Raw genomic sequence first — 21,748 nt, 5'->3', positions numbered from 1 at the left:
CTGACCCCTATTAAAAATGAATGGTTTATGTTTGGATTTTGCTATCACTTTTCTATTGTTTTCCCACATCTTTATGGACATATAGCATATACATATTGTATGGAGAAAGTCAGAGGGTAACCACAATATTTGCCTGCAGCCTTTATGAAGGTGTTTCAAATAAGTTGGTCTGGGGCATGGTTGGGATGGTCCTGACTGGGCCCTTTTCCTATTAGACCCTACTCCAATTAGTTGAACTTGAGTACACCTCTCCCCTTTTTAAATAATGTATAGGCCTATATTGCCAATTGAAAAGAGTGCAATGTTGACAACATTGATCAGACTGGTTACATAGCCTACCATAGAATATAGAGCTAAATTAAAAACAGATATTTGTGTGCAGACAGCTTTTTCTATGGTAAAGATGATCATTGAATGACCCAAATTCAACAGTGCAACATAATAGGTTTAATAAATCATTTATTGAAGTGGGTAGGGGGTTTATAGCCTAAGGGCCAGGAAAAATAAACAAGCAACAGCAGAGGTATGAAGAAGCTGTTTGTGGTTTGCGGTGACATCAGGCATGGACTTCCTGTCCTGTCCTTCCCATCTCCTGTCCAGGGCCTCAGTAATTTGTCTTTTCCCACTTCCAGATCTCCTGGCTGTGTCCTCTCATCACCCATTCTAAGTTTTGAGTCCTCTCCTTCCCCTTTGCCGAGGACCATTCTGATGTTGCTTACATCTGTAATCCATTTGAATCAGTTGGTTTCCTGTAAAAAAATATCTGCCTCACTAGTGTCATCATTTGTCAGATAGAACATTCCTCGGCTACTGTTAAAATCAGTCTGCAGAAAACTTTGGTTGAATTTTGAGGGGTTTTGATAATATATTTATAAGTCACTTTGGACACTCCAAACTGCTCTACAACCATAGTTTTGAGTTATTTGGGACTTGCTTGTGTTGCTCGATGTGTGTCAAACTATGCGTGCTTTCGAACACCCGCCCAACTCTATCACTGATTGGTTTACCATGAAATGTTATTATAATAATAGCCTAATAATAGTATGGTATCCTAATAATAATCATCATCATCATCATTATTATTAGGCGATCATAGTCTACAGAGCTGATTAAGCAAAACCAGAGCCATAAATAGAGTTTCTGGATTTTTTATTTTAGGAATATTTAATTTACTATATATTTTTTCTACTGCCTATTCTTTGTGCACAGTACATAAATGGCACAGGGTACTGTACAATGTATTTAAATCATTTTAAACCTATTTAAATGAGTGTTTCTGAATGTTCTGTTGTTTTTAGCATTGTATGCTAACAATTGCTTGAAAAATAGGCTAAATAAAAATGAAATGAAAAATACTATGTAAATAATAATAATAGTAATAATAATACAAATAATATAAGTATGGTATCCTAATAATAATAGTTATTATTATTATTGTTATTGTTATTGTTATTGTTATTGTTATTGTTATTGTTATTGTTATTATTATTATTATTATTATTATTAGGCTACAGAGCTGATTAAGCAAAACCAGAGCCGGCTCTGAGCAACCTCATCAGGCATCATCAATTATGACATCCTACTAATGCCTATGACATCATCGGCTGAGAGTTCATCTTTGAACATTCAAAGAAAACATTGTTATAAAACATATGTCACTTTGACACAGACTGATGAAGAGACAGCATTGAGGAAAGTATTCTTCCTGCTATTGCTTCTGTTTTATACAATTACTTCACAGTTTTCAATTAAGATTAAAGCAAAACGTAAGAAAGGGCCTCAAATGGAGTCCCGTGGATGCTTCAGGGATGCCCTGAGGTCTGTCTGGGCCAGCATCAGGAGCATGGCAAAGAGGCACAAAACAACGCCGCAGGAACTTGCGCATTAGCAAGATACAGGCCATGGAGAAGATGGACCAGAAGTGGAACACGGGACTGAACAGAAAAGTTCCCAAGTCTGGATCCAACACCTCCAACCAGGAAAGGGGAAGAGAGCAACTTGTGGCCGCTGGATGGAAGCCGAGGAGGAAAGAAAGCAAACTGGTGAGGTGCAAAGTCCAGGAAAAGATGGACGTCACCCTGCAGGCTTTCCAGGACTCAAGGAAACCCCTGAAGGTCCAGCTGAGAGCCCAGAGGTCCCACTGTCTGGGTGACATGGAGGACGTAGAGAAGGAAAAGTCCAACCAGGACCACAAGACTGGTGAGACCAATCCCCTGAGTAAGAACAGGAAGAGTATGAGAGACTAAAGTAGTGTAATTCAGTAGTGTTTGAAGTGATGGCTGACCGAATATTTCCATTACCATTTCAGTAGCCTGCATGCCCCTGAGGGGAAAAAAGGCCTGCATCCTGAAATGGCAGGACGTGATCCTGGGATGGACACCACCAGTCTTCCAGGAAAACATGGAGAAGTGCAAGTTAATTTGAGAAAAAGAGTAAAAATAGAATAAACGATCACGTGGAATGCTTTAGCGTAATTCAGCAACTCTGTCTGATCTTTTCTACAGGCTGTGTACTCCTGTCAGGCAAAAAGGCCTGCAGCCAGAGATGGCAGAACATGATCCTGCATGGGACACCAGCCATCCAGGACAAAACAGAGACACGTAAGTGAAATAGTGGACCAGAATCAACACATTTGAATTTCAGGATGGTTAGGTTAATGTTTGGGCTGAGACAGTCTTGTTCATTTGTGAGACACTCAGTAAATTACTTGGTCTTAGAGCCTCAATCATGAAGCATGTTTTATATTAGAATACTGAAAAACTGGATCTGGAATAGAATTGGAATTGGAACCCAAGCTGTGCCATGTAACTGATATGTTTTTGGAATTAATGCATTTTGATAGGCACTGAGTCCAACAGCCCGACTGTTCCTGAACTGGGCAATGATGACTTGGAGGACAAAGTGCAAATTGAAAACAAAGAGAAGGGAGATGTGCAAGGTATGAGTCGAAACTCAAATGAATAACTTTGTAACAGAGTAAAACAGAAATATTACAATATTATATTTAGAAATGAATAGCTATTAGGAAGCTAACCCAGGATACAGCAAAGTTGAATTAATGCATGTCCTCTTTACATTATGGCACAGGATCTGTTGCAGAGGATAAGCACCTGCCTCCATTTGCCAGACTTGATGCTCGCAATGATGCATCAGAAGACTCCATCTCTGTCTATTATTGTTTGATTAGCTCTTTTATTATCATTTGGTTTATAATTGGTCTTTCTTCCCCTAACTACTAAATCAAATAAAGTATTTTGCCCATTAAAGATGTTGCTGAATCACTCAAACAAAAATGACCCCAGTCCGTTGTTTTAATTTCGGACTTTCATATAACAGTTCGCTAAGGCGTAAAACAACTGAGAAGTATTATTTTAATATGAATTGGAAATAATGCCCGTCCTTGTGTGTGTGAGTGTGTGTGTGTGTGTGTGTTCAACAATCCACAACAAATGCATTTCCAAAGTAACTTGACCTGCAAAGTATTGTGAATGTGGCCGCACATCTGGGCATTGAGCCAAAAAGTAAGTTGCCTATATGTAAGGAAGTAAGTAAGTAAGTAAGTAAAGCAACAAAAAAGGCGCATGGTGGGACCAAGTTATTGTAAAGAATTATCAATTTTTTGGTCCACAATCCATCTTGATGCTGCTTTAGGTAGAGCGTGTGTTTATTAGGTTGGTAAGGGATAGTTGTAATCTATCTACCAAATTAATCTGGTAGCTAGCGCATCAGCTATAGCTCTGCTATCAGTATGGATGGTTAATGTCAGTTACTTTCCAATGAGCAATAAAATGCCAGGTATGTAGATATTATGTTTATATAGTGGATCAATACAAATAACATTTGTTTGAACTCCACATTCATTTGACTATATTGGGCGTCTAGTTCAAAAACGTTTTTCTACACGGTAGGGCTACCCCTCCTCTGACCGGTATTTTGGCAACTAGTGCCCTGAATTAGTTTGACTCAACCATAATGGCAGCATATCCTCCACTACATACCTGGTTTACAGTTAGTTCAGTTTTGGTCTTAGACTAAATGTGTGGTGGGGACAAGCTTCAGTTGTTTAGGTTTTGTGGCACTGTCTCCTTTTCCTTTGGTGATCTTGGCCACTAATTTAGTGGAAGCATGTATAGCCTACGTTTTAAAGATGTTTAAGTAGGGGTAGACCGTGTTGAGACACGAGTATAGTTGAGACACCTTGAATATCTTGCATGCGCAGTAAGCCCAAGTTGTGATTTTTGTTATGCACATGCGTATTAGTGTCCTCTTCGATCATGGAAAATTTGAATGACAAAAATATCTCCAATCCAACATTATCGGCAAAAGATGTTTTCTCATAAGAAAATTTTGACGTCACCATGTGCCTTCCACAATGAATAGCTCATTAGCCTACTCTTATGAAACTGTTATACATAATTGGTATCATTACAAACGTTATCATGTGCCCTACAAACTGACATATTTATGACATTGTGTCATGTAAGGTCGTAGCAAAATCTGGGGAAATGTGTGAGGTGCTCTGCGGGGGACAGTTGAGACACACATTGTATTGTTAGCGTCATTACTCCAACATTCCATTTGCACGGTGGCCATATCTGTTCCTGCGTCACATGTTTTGTACATGTTTCGAACCCCTTTAACAAATGATAATGAAAATTAAATTAATGAAGTTAAATTAAAAACACTTTGCAATTTCTAGGGTTTTATTCATTACATTTTGCAATGAACGGTAGTTTACTATACTTCATTAAAAATGGGTGTCTCAACTGTACCATGGTACTGTCTCAACTGTAGGCCTACCACATATAGGTACAGTTGAGACGCAGTCGAGACAAAAATGCACCTTATGTTTATGAGCTAATTGTGGAAAATATAAACTACTTATGGGTATTATTGATTGATAATATTTAAGTCTACAAGCTCATAAAACGTCATGTGAAATATCATGTGGAAATTCACTTCTTTTCACTATCTATTTTTGTGTGTAAAATCAAAACGCAAAAAGTGTCTCAACTGTACACGGTCTACCCCTAGTAGCCTACTTGACAACGTCGTGGATAGGCACTTTTGCCCAGGGTATAATGTGCATATCACGATTGCATTTGAGCCAAAGACCTTCCTTTAATTTCTTGGAGGGAAAAGTGATGGCTATACTTCCATTTACAGAAAGCTACTTTTGGGTTATTTGGGATCGCCTTTCTGTCTCTCATTGATTGACTCGCTTAATTGTGCTGCTCGTTGTGTGTAATCACAAATTCCTTGCAATGTTTCAGCTTGTAATACAAACTGCTCCTTACCTCGAAATCAGAACACATCTTAGCCCTGACTATAAGGACTAAAGACTCAAACACTTAATTGATCAAAGGTGCTGAGTGAGTGAGTGTGTGCGGCCACATAGGTTCAGATATGAATGCGTTTGAAGAGATCACATGTTACCTTGGTGGCTGTTCCAGAATAAATAACCAATCTTTTCCAGTTAGGGCTCCTAAACCCTGGAACAGCCCTTACAGCATTAATTCTGTGCCGTCAGCATCAGGCTTTATATTCAGGCTTTATATCTGCCCTTATAAGACACACTTGCCAAATAGAGTAACTGGATTTTTTTTATTTTAGGAATATTTAATTTACTATATATCTTTATACTACTGTCTATTCTTTGTGCACAGTACATAAATGACACAGGGTACTGTACAATGTATTTAAATCATTTTAAACCTATTTAAATTAGTGTTTCTGAATGTTTTGCTGTTTTTAGCACTGTGTGCAAATAAAATCTTGAAAAATACTATGTAAATAAATAATAATAATAATAATAATAATATAAGTATGGTATCCTAATAATTATAATAGCAATAATAATACTAATAATACTAATAATAATAATAATAATAATATAAGTATGGTATCCTAATAATTATAATAGCAATAATAATAATAATAATAATTATTATTATTATTATCATTAGGCTATCATACAGAGCTGATTAAGCTAAACCAGAGCCTAGATGGCTCTGAGCAAAACCTCATCAGGCATCATCAATTATGACATCATGCTAATGCCTATGACATCATCGGCTGAGAGTTCATCTTTAAACATTCAAAGAAAACATTGTCACTTTGACACAGACTGATGAAGAGACAGCATTGAGGAAAGCATTCTTCCTGCTATTGCTTCTTTTTTATACAATTACTTCAAAGTTTTCCATTAAGATTAAAGAAAACGTAAGAAAGGGCCTCAAATGGAGTCCCGTGGATGCTTCAGGGATGCCCTGAGATCTGTCTGGGCCAGCATCAGGAGCATGGTCAGGCAAAGCGGCACAAAACAACGCCGCAGGAACTTGCGCATTAGCAAAATACAGGCCATGGAGAAGATGGACCAGAAGTGGAACACGGGACTGAACAGAAAAGTTCCCAAGTCTGGATCCAACACCTCCAACCAGGAAAGGGGAAGAGAGCTACTTGTGGCCGCTGGATGGAAGCCGAGGAGGAAAGAAAGCAAACTGGTGAGGTGCAAAGTCCAGGAGAAGATGGACGTCACCCTGCAGGCTTTCCAGGACTCAAGGAAACCCCTGAAGGTCCAGCTGAGAGCCCAGAGGCCCCACTGTCTGGGTGACATGGAGGACGTAGAGAAGGAAAAGTCCAACCAGGACCACAAGACTGGTGAGACCAATCCCCTGAGTAAGAACAGGAAGAGTATGAGAGACTAAAGTAGTGTAATTCAGTAGTGTTTGAAGTGATGGCTGACCGAATATTTCCATTACCATTTCAGTAGCCTGCTTGCCCCTGAGGGGAAAAAAGGCCTGCAGCCCGAAATGGCAGGACGTGATCCTGGGATGGACACCACCAGTCGTCCAGGAAAACATGGAGAAGTGTAAGTGAACTTGAGAAAAAGAGTAAAAATAGAATAAACGATCACGTGGAATGCTTTAGCGTAATTCAGCAACTCTGTCTGATCTTTTCTACAGGCTGTGTACTCCTGTCAGGCAAAAAGGCCTGCAGCCAGAGATGGCAGAACATGATCCTGCATGGGACACCAGCCATCCAGGACAAAACAGGGACGTGTAAGTAAAATAGTGGACCAGAATCAACACATTTGAATTTCAGGATAGTTTAGGTTAATGTTTGGGCTGAGACACTTGTTCTTTTGTGAGACACTCAGTAAATGACTTGGTCTTAGAGCCTCAATCATGAAGCATGTTTTATATTAGAATACTGAAAAACTGGATCTGGAATAGAATTGGAATTGGAACCCAAGCTGTACCATGTAACTGATATGTATTTGGAATGAATGCATTTTGATAGGCACTGAGTCCAACAGCCCGACTGTTCCTGAACTGGGCAATGATGACTTGGAGGACAAAGTGCAAATTGAAAACAAAGAGAAGGGAGATGTGCAAGGTATGAAGCTGCTCGAAACTCAAATGAATAACTTTGTAACAGAGTAAAACAGAAATATTACAATATTATATTTAGAAATGAATAGCTATTAGGATGCCCTATAACCCAAGATACAGCAAAGTTGAATTAATGCATGTCCTCTTTACATTATGGCACAGGATCTGTTGCAGAGGATGAGCACCTGCCTCCATTTGCCAGACTTGATGCTCGCAATGATGCATCAGAAGACTACATCTCTGTCTATTATTGTTTGATTAGCTATTTTATTATTATTTGGTTTATAATTGGTCTTTCTTCCCCTAACTACTAAATCAAATAAAGTGTTTTGACCATTAAAGATGTTGCTGAATCACTCAAACAAAAATGACCCCAGTCCGTTGTTTTAATTTCGGACTTTCATATAACAGTTCGCTAAGGCGTAAAACAACTGAGAAGTATTATTTTAATATGAATTGGAAATAATGCCCGTCCCTGTGTGTGTGAGTGTGTGTGTGTGTGTGTGTTCAACAATCCAACAAAGACATTTCCAAACTTGACTTGCAAATGATTGTGAATGTGGCCGCACATCTGGGCATTGAGCCAAAACGTAAGTAAGTAAAGCAACAAAAAAGGCGCATGGTGTGACCAAGTTATTGTAAAGAATTACTCTTTTTTTAGTCCACAGGCCATCTTGATGCTGATTTAGGTAGAGCTTGTATTTATCAGGTTGGTAAAGAGAGGAGTTGCATGTTTCCTCTTCGGCTGATAAAAGTGTGCAGCCGAAGACGAGACATGTAACTCCTAAAAGCAGTAGCCTCCATCTTTCTTAAATAGAACAGTTTGGAACAACAAACAGTCCTCCTAGATCTGCTGTTCAGCCAAACTGAGTAATCCGGGGCAAGTTGTTTGCCGGGGTTTCTGAGGATGGCTTCATTCATGACATAGTTCTACACCAGGGGAAGATTAGAGGCACATAGACGCTGGAGGCACAGATCCCCTCTGACGCCTGAGCAAGAAGCCATTGGCAGCACCAGCCAGATAGTGTCCGTCCCGGCCAGCACCATGTCCTCCTCCACCACCACCACCATTTTTGTGGACAACTTCTGCACCAGATTGTGTGATACCTAAAGGATAAAAACAGCAGGGGACAGCAAGGGACAAGAGAATAGGCACGCATTCACTCAAGTCCAACAAGGAGATGGAGAAGAAAACTGTCCCTCATGGTACGTGTGACTATATCATCAGTGATGATAGGATCCTGGCCCTCAGGTGGAAGATTGTTACTCTGCTATCAATAGACATGGGGGTGGAGCCCATGTCCTCAGTCTATGGTACTGCTCCTCTGTCATCAAAAGCTACAATGCCAACATGGGGAGCATTGACAAAGAGTGACATGCTGCTGGTCATAAATCAGCTTTGCACAGATGCATTGTCACATCGACGCCATATGTGTAGACGAAATAATATAATGGTGCAGTAGTTTCTCAAAATGAGTTACACGTTTCTGCTTCATTCAATTAATGAGATAGTCATCAGTCCTAGACAGTAAACTTCATTAGCCACACAGAGCTTTCGAAAGCACAGTGTACATAAAATATTTTGCTGCTGTTTTTTTGTCTAAACATGTACATACATGCTAATGTGGATCTCTGGCCTTTTATTTTTCTTCCACATGACAGTTAGCTCAGCAGATATGCAAGGAGATAGCAGCCCACAGGGGCTCAGGGGGTAAAGTCAATGTCAAAACACTGCCATGTCAAAACAATGTCAAAACACAAAACACTCTTCTCCAATCAGTCTCTGCCTGGACATGTATATTTGGCCTCGCTCACCTTGGCCTTGGGTTGATCTGCTGAATCCGTCCCTGTCAACCTCCAGCACACTGGGTGAAATCTGTGCCACGGAAAATACTGCTGAAACGCACAGTTGGATAGACTGTGTTATGGCTACTGCAATTCATTTGCGTGCATGGCTCAGTATGTTAGTCTTATGCCTGCTCATCATTTTTATGCTTTCACTTTGTGACGTGTCCATCCAAAATACTTTTTATAACTTTTTATACTGCACACGATATCTCACATTAAGTGGTTGTCATGTGTATTTCAGTTAGAGTACGTTGGCTCATTTGATTGCACAGACACACACTTGCACCTGCAGATGAGGTACTGGACATGAGACAATGAGGTATAATGACATGTTAATGTATGCACACCACCACAAGGCCTTGTCTGCGTCCCAAAAATTGGTTCACTTTTGTATCGTGAGGAACAAAAACGCTATTCTGTAATTCCCATTGAAATTCTGTGCCTATACTCTTGGCTGGCATGCAAGTCGTAAACTGTATAGCGGGAGAGCTTGGCATTCACATACTTAACAACTATACCCCACACTCTACCCTGCGTGGAGTTGCCAACCTCATTCTGAGAACAAATCTTAACACACCTCGACAAAGGCCTGCATGCATGTGTGAAGCTCTACTTGCCAAGGCTCTTGGTCATTGAAATGCTAAGGACACACACTGTATGGATCCTAGGATACATGTGTTTAATTAAGGCACAAACAACGAAGCTCTGTTGAGGGCTGTTTGAAAGCAGACACTGTGTTGGTCAGAGGAGACAGGCTCTGGCAGGCGAAGCCTGAGGGAGAGTATGGACCCTGCCTATACGCATGTTAAACTCTGTCCAGATACATGCCTTCACACACACACACACACACACGGGAGCCACATGCACCGTGAACAGCCTGGATAAGACAGCAATAAAGATATCACACCTTAAGGTAGGTTTTACGTCTCCTTCTGGTACTTAGAGCTTACTGAATTCTATGGAGGAAAACGTCCATTTATTTATATCGGAGGGATATTTGAATTTATCTTCTAAATCCTTGCTCCTACTCATTTACTTCAGTGCTTTTGCTGACAATATATCTTTATTTTTGTTTAATTCCTAATTAAGCAAATAAGATATATTATAGAATGTATAGAATATATTGAACTTAATTCTGTGGAACTGTAACATGGTTTTACTCTTCCCCTGTAGCATGACAGTATTGTGTCTACTCCTTCTGATCCACCTTGCGGGATATGGCTTGTATGCTGCTGAAGCCTCTGCATTGGGTATGTTATTTATAGAAAATAAATCATTTTAAAAACTCTTTTGAAGCATTTATCTGTTGGATAAAGCCAAAAAGCATGGTCATGATAAAAGTCATTTCAACCCACATGCCCATGTTTTCAGTGAACGTAGCTTCGAGAGGCAGGACCACTCAGTCATCGACGTTCAACAGTTCCACAGCTGCCAAGAAGGCCATCGATGGGAACCTAAGCGGTGTGCTCGTGGAGGGCTCGTGCGCGCACACAGAGGCTGAGACCAACCCCTGGTGGAGGATCGACCTGCTGGACACATACAGAGTCACCTCCGTGAAGATCACCAACAGGGAGGACTGCTGTGCAGAGAGAATCAATGGAGCAGAGATCCGCATCGGCAACTCACTGGAAAACCATGGCAACACTAACCCAAGGTAACAGCTGTGTCTGGACATGTGGGTTTTTGTTTTTATTGGACTTGTTTATATAAAGTGCTGAGTTTGTCTATGGTGACAACACCTATTTGGATTGCTATTGGTTCTCATTTCACAATTCATACTGGTAAAGTGAATAATGAACAATTTTGTTACCAACTTTACCAGCTTGTTAACTTGTAATTAACTTGTTCCATGTATAAACGAATTCAACATTTTTCTACTTACTTAACAGGTGCACAGTGATCTCCTCCATACCAGCAGGAGGAGCCAGCACCTTCCAGTGCAGTGGGATGGAGGGTCGCTATGTGAACATCTTCAGCAGGGGCTACAGGCAGCACCTGACGCTGTGTGAGGTGGAGGTCAACGCTGCACCTGTACCTGTTCCTGTGGGTAGGGAATCAGAGTTGCCAGATATTACTGAAAAAAAGCATTTAATCTTAAAAATGTCAAATATGACCTCTTCATTTAGTTTACATTCCAGCTCTCTCTTATAATCATTTAGATATCCAGCCAACCAGTCTGAATGGGCTTGAAAAAGGTGATCCCTCTAGAGGTAAAGTAATAGAATATGTGATGTTCCATTCAATATTCATTAATGAACAGAGTGTCTCAGATGTGTTATAAGTGTACAATTAATTATAGTTAAACATATGACATGCTAAGACATTGCATCAGTGATGAACTGTTATTTCTCTCAACTCTCTCATAGAAAATGTGGCTTTGAATAAACAGGCCACGCAGTCTTCGCAGTACAACTACTTGGGCAGTCCCAACAACGCTGTGGATGGAAGGCGCAATGGCCGGTACAGCGAGAGGTCCTGCAGTCGCACCAAAACTCAGATCAACCCCTGGTGGAGGGTGGATCTGCTGAGGCCTCACAGCGTCACAATGGTGACCATCACCAACCGTGAGGACAACGACCCCGAGATGATTGATGGGGCAGAGATCCGAATTGGAAATTCCCTGGAAAACAATGGGAACAACAATCCACTGTGAGGAATCTCTCTTTAACATCCACAGATATTCAGCATTGATGAACACCTTCACCCCTTTACTTTAACATCCTTTTTGCAGATGTGTTGTCATTTCCTCCTTCCCTGCGTGGGAATCTAAGACGTTCTACTGCGGGGGCCAGCTGGGTCGCTTCGTTAACATCATTCTGCCAGGCTGTGACAAACACCTGGCACTGTGTGAGGTGGAGGTCAACGCATCCCCTGATCAAGGTCAGCAGAAGGGTTTTTAAATGAAACCTCTAAAAAATAACTTCAGTACTCCACAGGAATATAATTTGAATAACGCCTTGTCTCATAGGGGAGGAAATTGAGGATGAACAATCAGAACCTGCACAAGGACGACGAAACACTAATTGCCCTAACACTAAAACTGTGCTTGGTAAGACATAAACATTAGTTTGGCTTCAACATTAATTTAAATAGTTCCTTTATTTAAGAATACAACTGTACAGTATTTAAGGTGGAGACACAAGCGGTACCTCTATTAGGATACTAGTAATTTAGTCGTTACTAAATAGTTCCACATGGGATTGTTAACTATGGCCTCAGTGCTCTTAATGGTATCTTGTAATGGCGTTTTCTCTGATGACCTCCTGGAAGAGAATGCGGCCACTGGAGGGATCGCCACCCAGTCGTCTCAGCTGGACGTGCTCGGGGGTGCCAATAACGCCATCGACAGGAACAGGAGTTCCACCTACTCGGACGGCTCCTGCAGTCAAACCAAAGCCGAGATTGACCCCTGGTGGCGGGTCGACCTGGGACAGGTCCACAGTGTCATCTTTGTGACCGTCACCAACCGTGGGGACTGCTGTTCTGACAGGATCAGTGGAGCAGAGATCCGCGTTGGCAACTACCTAGACAACGAGGGCAACAACAACCCACTGTGAGTGAGTCCTGTGGCCATTCACACAGACCTGACCTATGAACTTACAGACTAGATTAGTCATTTATCTATTCATTTGTTTATTGGCATTTGTTTATTTATTTGTTTTACTTAGAACGAAAAAGGTATTGAAGCATGCATACGTAGTGGGGTGTCCACAATCCCAATCCCAAATTGCTCCTGCCGGTTTTTTAGCTGTCTGATCAATAAAAAAAAAAATCAGGTGTTTGTACACAGTCCTGGCTCTCGATATGAGAAATAAACATAGTGGCTCTGACACAAAACAGCATTAGTAATCCAGCATGGATGTGTATTTCTTTGGAAATGAGTAAACAACTGCATTGGAAAACCCTCGTTCGTAAGTCAGTGAACTTCTCCAGATCCACTCTCAATTGCAATTGGGAAAGTCTGCATGCGTGCTAACCAGGCTAGGACAGTACAGGATAAAAGCTGCACTTTCACAGAGACAATCAACTGTGTAAATCATCGATTGATTACACCTGTCAATGCCATAAAGCTTTACATGGGAAAACTATGATTATACTACATTATATCCCATTTTAATACATTACATAATGCAAATATAACATGCCATCTTGAATGCATAAATTGTTAATGACAGGTTTGGGTTAACCATCACTGTTTCTGTAGGTGTGCAGTGATTCCTTACATCCCAGCTGGCCAGATTAGGACCTTTGAGTGTGGTGAGATGGAAGGACGGTATGTCAACATACTGCTCCCTGGCCGAGAGAAATACCTGACTCTCTGTGAAGTGGAGGTGCATGCCAGCACCTTTCAACCAGGTGAGCTGGTATTAACTTTTCACATTCCATTCCATTATCAGTTGTACTGCTGACATGGGAAATGAAAGTCAACCAGGAGTTTAAACTAATTGTACAGCACATGGTTATTATTATGTCTCTGTCCAAAATGGATTGTTTTGATAAACATTTTTAAAACAGTCACAGAATGAAAACAGTAGAAAGAGTGTAATATGATGTGCTTTTTGCATAATATACCTGTCAGCTGTTTGATTTGATTGTATGTGAAATTCTGTGGCTGTCTATTAGCAGTGTTGGTAGTAACGGCGTTTAAGTATAACGCCGTTACTAACGGCGCTACTTTGTCAGTAACGAAGTAATCTAATTAATTACTTTTCTCATCGTTGCAACGCCGTTATCGTTACTGAGAATTTAAAGCGTCGCGTTACTACAATTTGGCTGAATGAAGCGAGTTCACTGGATAGGATCATGGAATACCCTCCCCTGAGCTATACATAAATGTAGGCTATATTAGCCTAATCACCCTTGACAGACTAGGCATAGCGACCAAGATACTGTACATCAGAGTGGAATATGGAAATAATTTCATTAAAGGCACACTTCCAACTTCAGGAGGGGAAAAAAGACTTGAATAGGCTACTCACCAAATCCAAGCCATTTCATTTGCACGTAGCGAACTTCCCACGATAGCTTATAGGCATAATAGTGACAAGTAAGGCGGGGATCACATTAGCCAGCGGCAAGCGGCAGGTTTCCTATTGTTTTCTATGGTTCGGCAGCGGAACGGTGACAACGCTGGCGTAACGCTAGCGTTGAGCAAACTGGGAGTTGAACTTGGTTCAACTTTGAAGCGCAACGCTCGGCACATCACAATCAGTTTTAGAATGTTTAGGTATTTTGACCAATCAGATTCGTCTAAGGACGTAGCAGCAAAGATTGAACTTAGCAACGAGATAGAATGTTTTGGATGTATTATTATGGTCTGAGCGTTGCGTTAAGCTTGCCGCTGCCGCTTGCCGCTGGCTAATGTGGAGCAAACCACAACCTGCACGCCCCCCCCCCCCCTCTCTTCCTCTCCCCCCAAAAACCTCAAACTCAAACTTTCCATCACTTATGTGCACTTTCTCTGTCTGTCGGATTTCTATAGTTTCTTGACAGGGCTACTTCACTGAAACTGAACGTTATTTTCAAAGGAGGACCCTACACATTTTAAAGATAGCCTATTTTATTTTTGAGGGCTTCTGATATCGGGGGTTACCTTACAGTAAAATTAATCATTAGCCTATTACACGTCTCTGCTGCATAGCCTACATTTCGTCAGGGCCGTTCAACTGGAGAAGGGCTTGTTCATTTACTCCTGTAGATTGCAAATATAGACTTGCTGCGACTTCCGAACAGTTTTGTGAGTGCTACTTTGTTAATATTTGGGAAACTGCGAGTAACCCCCCAGTCACACACGCTACAAGCGACAGCGACAAAGAGACAGGCTGCCGTTCATTTTCAATGGGAGTAGACTTTTGCCAGAGACAAGCGACAAGCTTGCCGCTGTCGCGAGCAAGGCGGGGCTAAAATAGACAAGCAGGCTATTTTATGCAAATGTTGAGCGAAGCGACAAAGCGACTGCCAATCGGAGTGAAGGCAGCGTGACGTTCCTTCTTTGAAAGTAAAGTTGAATTTTTTATCCAAGATGGCGGAGCTAACTAAACGAAGGCAGTATTTCTGTACTAACAAGTAAGTTCAGGGTTTGTTGCCTTATATTTTGCTACTTCTAGTGAGAAATATGAACTTTACAATCCAAAGAGCCAGGTTTTGTAACCAAAAAATATATCTGAAGGCATGTACGAGCTATCGGTCAGCCACCTAGCACGTAGCAATCGTTAGCCGTCAATCACTCGCGAATCACCTCCCCACTCAACGGCAAGTTTGTGGAGTTGTCGCTGTCTCTTGTAGCGTGTGTGACTGTAGGGTAAGGGGCGGCCGCGACCGCGCAGCCCTGGCTGCTGAAGTGCCACGAGAGCGCAACAAATCGTCAGAAACAATATATTTAAGCTCACAATAATCAGACCGGCCCAAAACGTTAACGGCCCACCGGGAATCCTCCCGCATCTCCCGATAGCCACCCCGGGCCTGGGCTGGGTGGGCGGATGCCATGCGCACGTTCTGACTTCCACCCACTAATTGTACAGAATAATTGGTTTTATTCTTCAATCAGTTAGGCTATAATAAATATGTATGACGTTAAAGATGTTATATAACATAAAAATTAACGTCAGTTACTTTGCTGAGTAACTAATTACTTTTACAGTGTGGTAACTGAGTTACTAACTCAATTACTTTTTGGCAGAAGTAATTTGTAACGGTAACTAATTACTTTTTAAAAGTAAGATGACCAACACTGTCTATTAGGCCTACCTTCATCAGCGCCTCCCTCTGCTGTACCTAACAAGGCGGCCCCCAACCCTTACCTGACCTGGCTGTGGGGCCCATGGCAAAAACTGCGCCAACCTGTGGCTCGGAGTGGTAGGGCTTTCTTCTGATTTTGTCATGTTTACAAGGAGGCATTTAGAACTGTCCAACTGTTATGATTGCACAGATCACCACGATAAACAAGTGGCATGTAACTGCTGTGGTCTGGTCAAACCCAACTGATTTAATTACCTTTTTTTACTTTCATTGCCATGTGCATAAATGAATAAGCCAAGCAAGCCTAGTTGTAACTAAGTGAAGATGTGCGTGAAGAACAATGTGTTAGAACCTTTAAGTATTATATTTTAAGAATAGTAGGCCAGATAGTTGCTGTTGTACAGAAAGAAATATATTTCATTTTGCAAGTTGTAGGCCTATCTCTCTCTATCTTTTTTTTTTTTTTAATAATTATATTTATTTGGGATTTTCTTTCGCACACCAGTACAGTTCTCTCTATCTTTCTATTACCTTCGGAAGATAACGTTGCAGTGAAGGGGAGAGCCACTCAGTCCTCTCAGTTCAGTCGCCTGACCCATGCTGAGAATGCCATCGACGGGAGGCTGGACGCAGAGTACCTCTCTGGCTCGTGTGCCCACACACGACTCCAGTCTGACCCCTGGTGGCGGGTGGATCTCCTGGCGGTGCACAGGGTGGACTCCCTGACCATCACCAACAGAGAGGACTGCTGTGAGTGGAGACTGGACGGGGCCGAGATCCTCGTTGGGAATTCACTGGACAACAATGGGAACAGCAACCCAGTGTGAGTAGATACTGTATGTCAGGTCAGTGTTTCCCACAGATTGGAAGGCAATGTGTGGTGGTCGCCCCATGGCCCCATTGCATCGCTTTTTTATCGCTCTCCTTTCATATAATGTAAATTATGTTTTTAACAAGATGTAAAGCTTGTGTTTATTTGAAACACACATTATGTAATTATTTACATTCTATATAATATACTGACATTTCTGGTATTCATAACAGCAAACTTTATGCAGATTATAGCCTACTATTCATATTACAACTCCACTTCTTAAATTCAGCTGTCTGGTTGAAGCCTCAAAATATTGTAAACAAAGTAGCAGGTTAAGCTTATCATACTCTACTGGTTGGACTGTTCAGTTTCCCCACATGTGTTTAAGTTTCAAGGTAAGCTAATACTTTTTCTCCTTGGGACAGACCCATTAAGTCTTGGAGTTGAAAATATTGGCATTGAGATGGTCAGTCAACTGAATGCAAGAGTTTTAATCAAATACCTGCAGCATAGCCTACTAATGATGCTAACCGAATTTGACATTTATTTAGCTAGTTCTGTGCGTCAATGCGTTCACGATTGTGAATGTTTTATTTGGATTAAATATGGATGTCGATGGCGGGTGTCCATTGAGCGCGCACGAGAGCCGGCCAAGGAGAATGAGTTTACTTCTACTGTTTGGTAATTTGTTGCACGCATAGTCTACAAAAGTTGCGAGAGAACTTTATGCTTCTACCCGAGCAGCGTCAGGTTCATCAGTGCGACCAAAGCCATGAGATATCGATGGCTTTGAGTGCGACCACCGACTACGCTTCCAGGGATGATCTTGTTGGTTTTCATGGAGATAGACGCGGTGTGCACGGAGGGGATGGGCTGTGTGTGCCTGTGTGTGTGTGTATGAGAGACAGACGCGTGAGTGACAGAGAGGAAGCGCAAGGAAAGGAAATTCAGCTTAACGAATGCTGCGCGTTTTTCAATAGCGTTTCAATAGCGCACAATAAATAAATAAATAAATAAAAAATAACGAAACGCAATATGTGGCGGCCGGTGCTGAATCTGTGGCGCACCGCCACAAATTTGTCTATGTGTGGGAAACACTGCAGGTTCAAAAGGTGTTACCAAAGATCCTTGATTACTAACCGCTTTAACCCTCTCTGGTGCTACCGCGTCTCAGGACGCAGACCTCACTTTCCACATGTTAGGGAGAGACATTTAAAAATCACCTTTAGTTGACTTGTGTAACTGGTAATCCTACATGCATGTGCATTTGTGTACATCTTTCTTATAGGTGTGCTGTTGTTTCGTCCATCCCTGCTGGAGAGTCCATAACCTTCCAGTGCCAAGGCATGGAGGGAAGATATGTCAACATCATCCGACCGGGATGCTTCAAGTTCCTCAGTCTCTGTGAGGTGGAGGTCCACGCCAGGCCTGTGTCTGGTGGGTGGCCCATACCACTGCTTTGCTCAAATGCTTTTCAACCAAGTCACTGGGATGCATTGCCCTGTAACATGCCCAAGTGAAGTAATAGGCTTTGTTGTAGTGCACCAGATCTTCATTTTTATTATTAAAGGCCTTGGAATGCTTATGTCATTACCATAGACATCAGAGGGACCATCCTATGTCCTTATCAGCAATTCTGTATCACTTTCGTATCATAAAGAACTATACAATGTCAATTAAATTGTATAAATTAGGTATGGCTATAGCATATTATGAGGTATGATGAAGTATGTACCCTTGCTCTTTACTGATAGGAGTATCTACACTGAATACTGTACAGGATTATGAAGACAAGCCCTTAGAAACACAATGCCCTGATGTCCAAGTACCTGGTAAAGTATTTGACTACACTCAGATCAGACTCAAATGCTCTCAAAAAGTGTTTTGTGTGTTTTTAGATCATGTTTTAAATGTGGTATATGGAATGGCTCTGATATGTTTGGCTATCCAATGGTAACAAGTCAGTTCTCGGTGTCTTGACAGAGTGTATATCTTTCTTGTGATATTTAAACCCAGAGAACATTGCCTCCCAGGGAAATGCTACCCAGTCCTCTCAATATGACCACCTTGGAAATGCCAACAATGCCATAGACAGAAAGCGAAACCCACTGTACCACACTGGCTCCTGCTCTCACACCAAGCGGGAGGCGAACCCCTGGTGGCGGGTCGACCTGATGAGGAGCCACAGAGTGACCTCCGTGTCCGTCACCAACAGAGGGGACTGCTGTGCGGAGAGGATCAACGGAGCCGAGATTCGCATCGGGAACTCCCTGGAAAACAACGGCAACAACAACCCTCTGTAAGTCACCACAATGTAAAACAAAATGCTGTATCATCCTAATTGAATTCGGCTTATGAATATCATACTGTATACAAATCTAGGGGTCTCGATAGTATAGTGGAGAAAATGTATATGCAAAAATATTGTTCATTTCATTTAATACAGTTTATCAGATCTGAAATAAATAATTAATTAGTGTGTGTATTTGGACAGGTGCGGTGTTATATCAGACATGAGAGAGGGAGACTCCATGACCTTTCAGTGCCGTGGAATGGAGGGTCGTTATGTCAGCGTCTTTCTTCCTGGAAGAAGAAGATACCTAACTCTATGCGAAGTAGAGGTCAACAGTACCAGAGAGAGCGCTCCCCATTAAAGATATTGTGGAACAGTGGAGTTCCTCCATGTTAGGGCCTCTTTAGCAAATTAGTTACTCTCTTGATTTTGGATTGATACAGAGTTACGTGTACTGCTCATAATGAAAAAGAAAACAATAAAAACAAATTAAACAATTGCATGTGTAATTTGTAGACAGACGACTCTCTCTCTCTCTCTCTCTCTCTCTCTCTCACACTCACACACACACACACACACAGACACACACACACACACACACACACACACACACACACACACACACACACACACAGACAAACACACTCCCTACCAATAGGTGGCAATACATTGTTCAGTACTATATTGCCATTTTCAAAAGAGGAAATCAGACTGATGAGGCACATGAATACCGTGAAGGGCTTCAGGTAAATGAAAACACTTTTATAAAGCGCAATGTCTATTGAACTATGATGTTCTATTGATGATCTGCTAAATTGCTGATGCCCATCGGGTAGCATAGCCTATGTATATTAGCGTTCATCATTTTAAGAATACGTAGTCTAACATTAACTTTGTGTAGACTAGGCTACCCAATCTAGCTTTACCACTTCAGGACTTTCTCACATGTTAACTCACATTTGCTGTTTCATTATGACATGCATAACACAAGTTTGCTGTTCTCATATCACCTTTCTCGTCCTTTCAATTGACAGTCTATCTTTGGAATGCAATCATATCAAGAACTAATTTTGCAAGTAACCGGAGCCAACGCTTTACGCACAGGTGCCAAAATACAAACCCTTTGGAGTGGCTATGGCGAAATAGTGAGAATTCATTTGGAAAACTGTGACCGTCCATCTGTAGTCGTCAAACATGTAAAGTTTCCTCAGGAGTCTGCGCATCCAGGTGGATGGAACACCGACAGGTCTCACCAGCGAAAGGTGCGGTCATACCAGGTGGAAACGCATTGGTACCAAAACTATTCCACCAATGACCGTTGCCGTGTTCCCGTTTGTCTTGCGGCTAGATCATTTGGGGATGAGCAGGTGATTGTTTTGGAGGATTTAGATGTGGCGGGATTTGATCAGCGAAGGACTAGTGTGAACGCAGGTGAGATCAATGCTTGCCTCAGTTGGCTCGCTAATTTTCATGCTCTCTTCATTGGAGCTGAACCAAAAGGATTATGGCCCATCGGTACATACTGGCATCTGGAGACCCGGCCCGATGAGCTAGAGGCCATGTCAGACCAACAGTTGAAAAACGCAGCCGGTGAAATAGACAAGATACTAAACAGCTGCCGTTTTAAAACCATTGTGCATGGGGATGCTAAATTGGCCAACTTCTGTTTTTCCGGGACGGGAAATGGGGTGGCAGCGGTGGACTTCCAGTACGTGGGGGGTGGCTGTGGGATGAAGGATGTAATTTATTTCCTCGGCAGTTGTATGAATGAGAAACAGTGCGAAAAGAGGGTTCCAGACCTGCTGGACTACTATTTCTCTGAACTGAGGGCAGCCGTTGATGACCAAGTGAACTTCAAAGATCTGGAAATGGAGTGGAGGGAGATGTTTGCGTTTGCATGGACAGACTTTCATCGTTTCCTGCTCGGATGGATGCCAGAGCATCATAAGATTAATAGGTACAGCAGGAAGCTTACTCAAGATGTGCTGGCTAAGCTGAAGCAAACGCACTTGAAATGAGGCTTTTGATCACACATTGCATAGCCTATGTGAACACTAATGCAGAACATTACTTATTTTAAATGATAATTATTCTAAGTTTTCCTCGTAATTTGGGCTAAAAAGGAAAATATTTTTTAACATCCCATTGAGCTGGAATAAAATGCCTATGCCCATTACACATTCAAGTATTGTTTTTCAAAATCTACCTTTATGGAGTATGCATCTGTAGGCTACCAATGTTTGTCCAGCACTGATATTGCAACACAGACAGCCAGACAGTTCAATTCTATGCATTACATGGATTGTCTCTTTTATTGTTATGTGTTTATGGGCATGAAATATGGTCAAGTGTTGTAGTTTAGATGTATTACATTGCAGTCCAAAGTAGCCTAGTGGTTTGTCAACCGTGTTCGATGCTCTGCATTTCTTTCTTTTCTGTTTGTCTTATACAAGGCCAAAGCGGTAGCCTACATTCAGAGTTGCAGACATGTGGACTGAGCACTATGACCTACAACTATTCTATATCTCATGCTGATAAATGTATACTGTGCTGTCACCTGGAGAAGAAAAAAGAAAGTGTATGGCAAAAGTGAATACAACGTATGAGACATAATAAACATGTTATGATCTATTTTTATTGTTTATTTCTTATTTATCTATT

At 41.6% G+C, this 21,748-nt stretch overlaps 2 protein-coding genes across 2 annotated transcripts; both read left to right on the top strand.

Moving 5' to 3' along the window:
• Nucleotides 1-10,597: 10,597 nt before the first annotated feature.
• On the top strand, nt 10,598-19,470 carry LOC134082331 (uncharacterized). Its single transcript, XM_062537977.1, has 13 exons — nt 10,598-10,896; nt 11,132-11,367; nt 11,609-11,891; nt 11,974-12,122; nt 12,211-12,291; nt 12,513-12,795; nt 13,447-13,598; nt 15,984-16,097; nt 16,521-16,803; nt 18,083-18,231; nt 18,549-18,626; nt 18,811-19,093; nt 19,289-19,470. The coding sequence occupies exons 1-13, from the start codon at nt 10,598-10,600 to the stop codon at nt 19,446-19,448; spliced, it is 2,550 nt and encodes an 849-aa protein (XP_062393961.1). The 3' UTR covers nt 19,449-19,470.
• Nucleotides 19,471-19,798: 328 nt separating this feature from the next.
• pkdc (protein kinase-like domain containing) lies at nt 19,799-21,718 on the top strand. The gene is made up of 2 exons (XM_062537686.1): nt 19,799-19,833; nt 20,122-21,718. The coding sequence occupies exon 2, from the start codon at nt 20,134-20,136 to the stop codon at nt 21,103-21,105; it is 972 nt and encodes a 323-aa protein (XP_062393670.1). The 5' UTR covers nt 19,799-19,833; nt 20,122-20,133; the 3' UTR covers nt 21,106-21,718.
• The last annotated feature ends 30 nt before the right edge of the window (nt 21,719-21,748 follow it).

Source organism: Sardina pilchardus, chromosome 6 (assembly GCF_963854185.1).
Source record: "Sardina pilchardus chromosome 6, fSarPil1.1, whole genome shotgun sequence".
NCBI lineage: Eukaryota > Metazoa > Chordata > Actinopteri > Clupeiformes > Clupeidae > Sardina > Sardina pilchardus.
Note: the sequence above shows the minus strand (reverse complement) of the source record. Positions and strands in the feature narration are given on the sequence as shown.

Bases quoted from the DNA above. Each gene is read 5' to 3' on its own strand.
- LOC134082331 (XM_062537977.1), top strand. From the start codon at position 10,598: ATGCCCATGTTTTCAGTGAACGTAGCTTCGAGAGGCAGGACCACTCAG. The intron at 12,123-12,210 runs GTCAGCAGAAGG...CTTGTCTCATAG, and splicing joins CAACGCATCCCCTGATCAAG to GGGAGGAAATTGAGGATGAA. The intron at 18,627-18,810 runs GTAAAGTATTTG...ATTTAAACCCAG, and splicing joins CCCTGATGTCCAAGTACCTG to AGAACATTGCCTCCCAGGGA.
- pkdc (XM_062537686.1), top strand. From the start codon at position 20,134: ATGCAATCATATCAAGAACTAATTTTGCAAGTAACCGGAGCCAACGCT.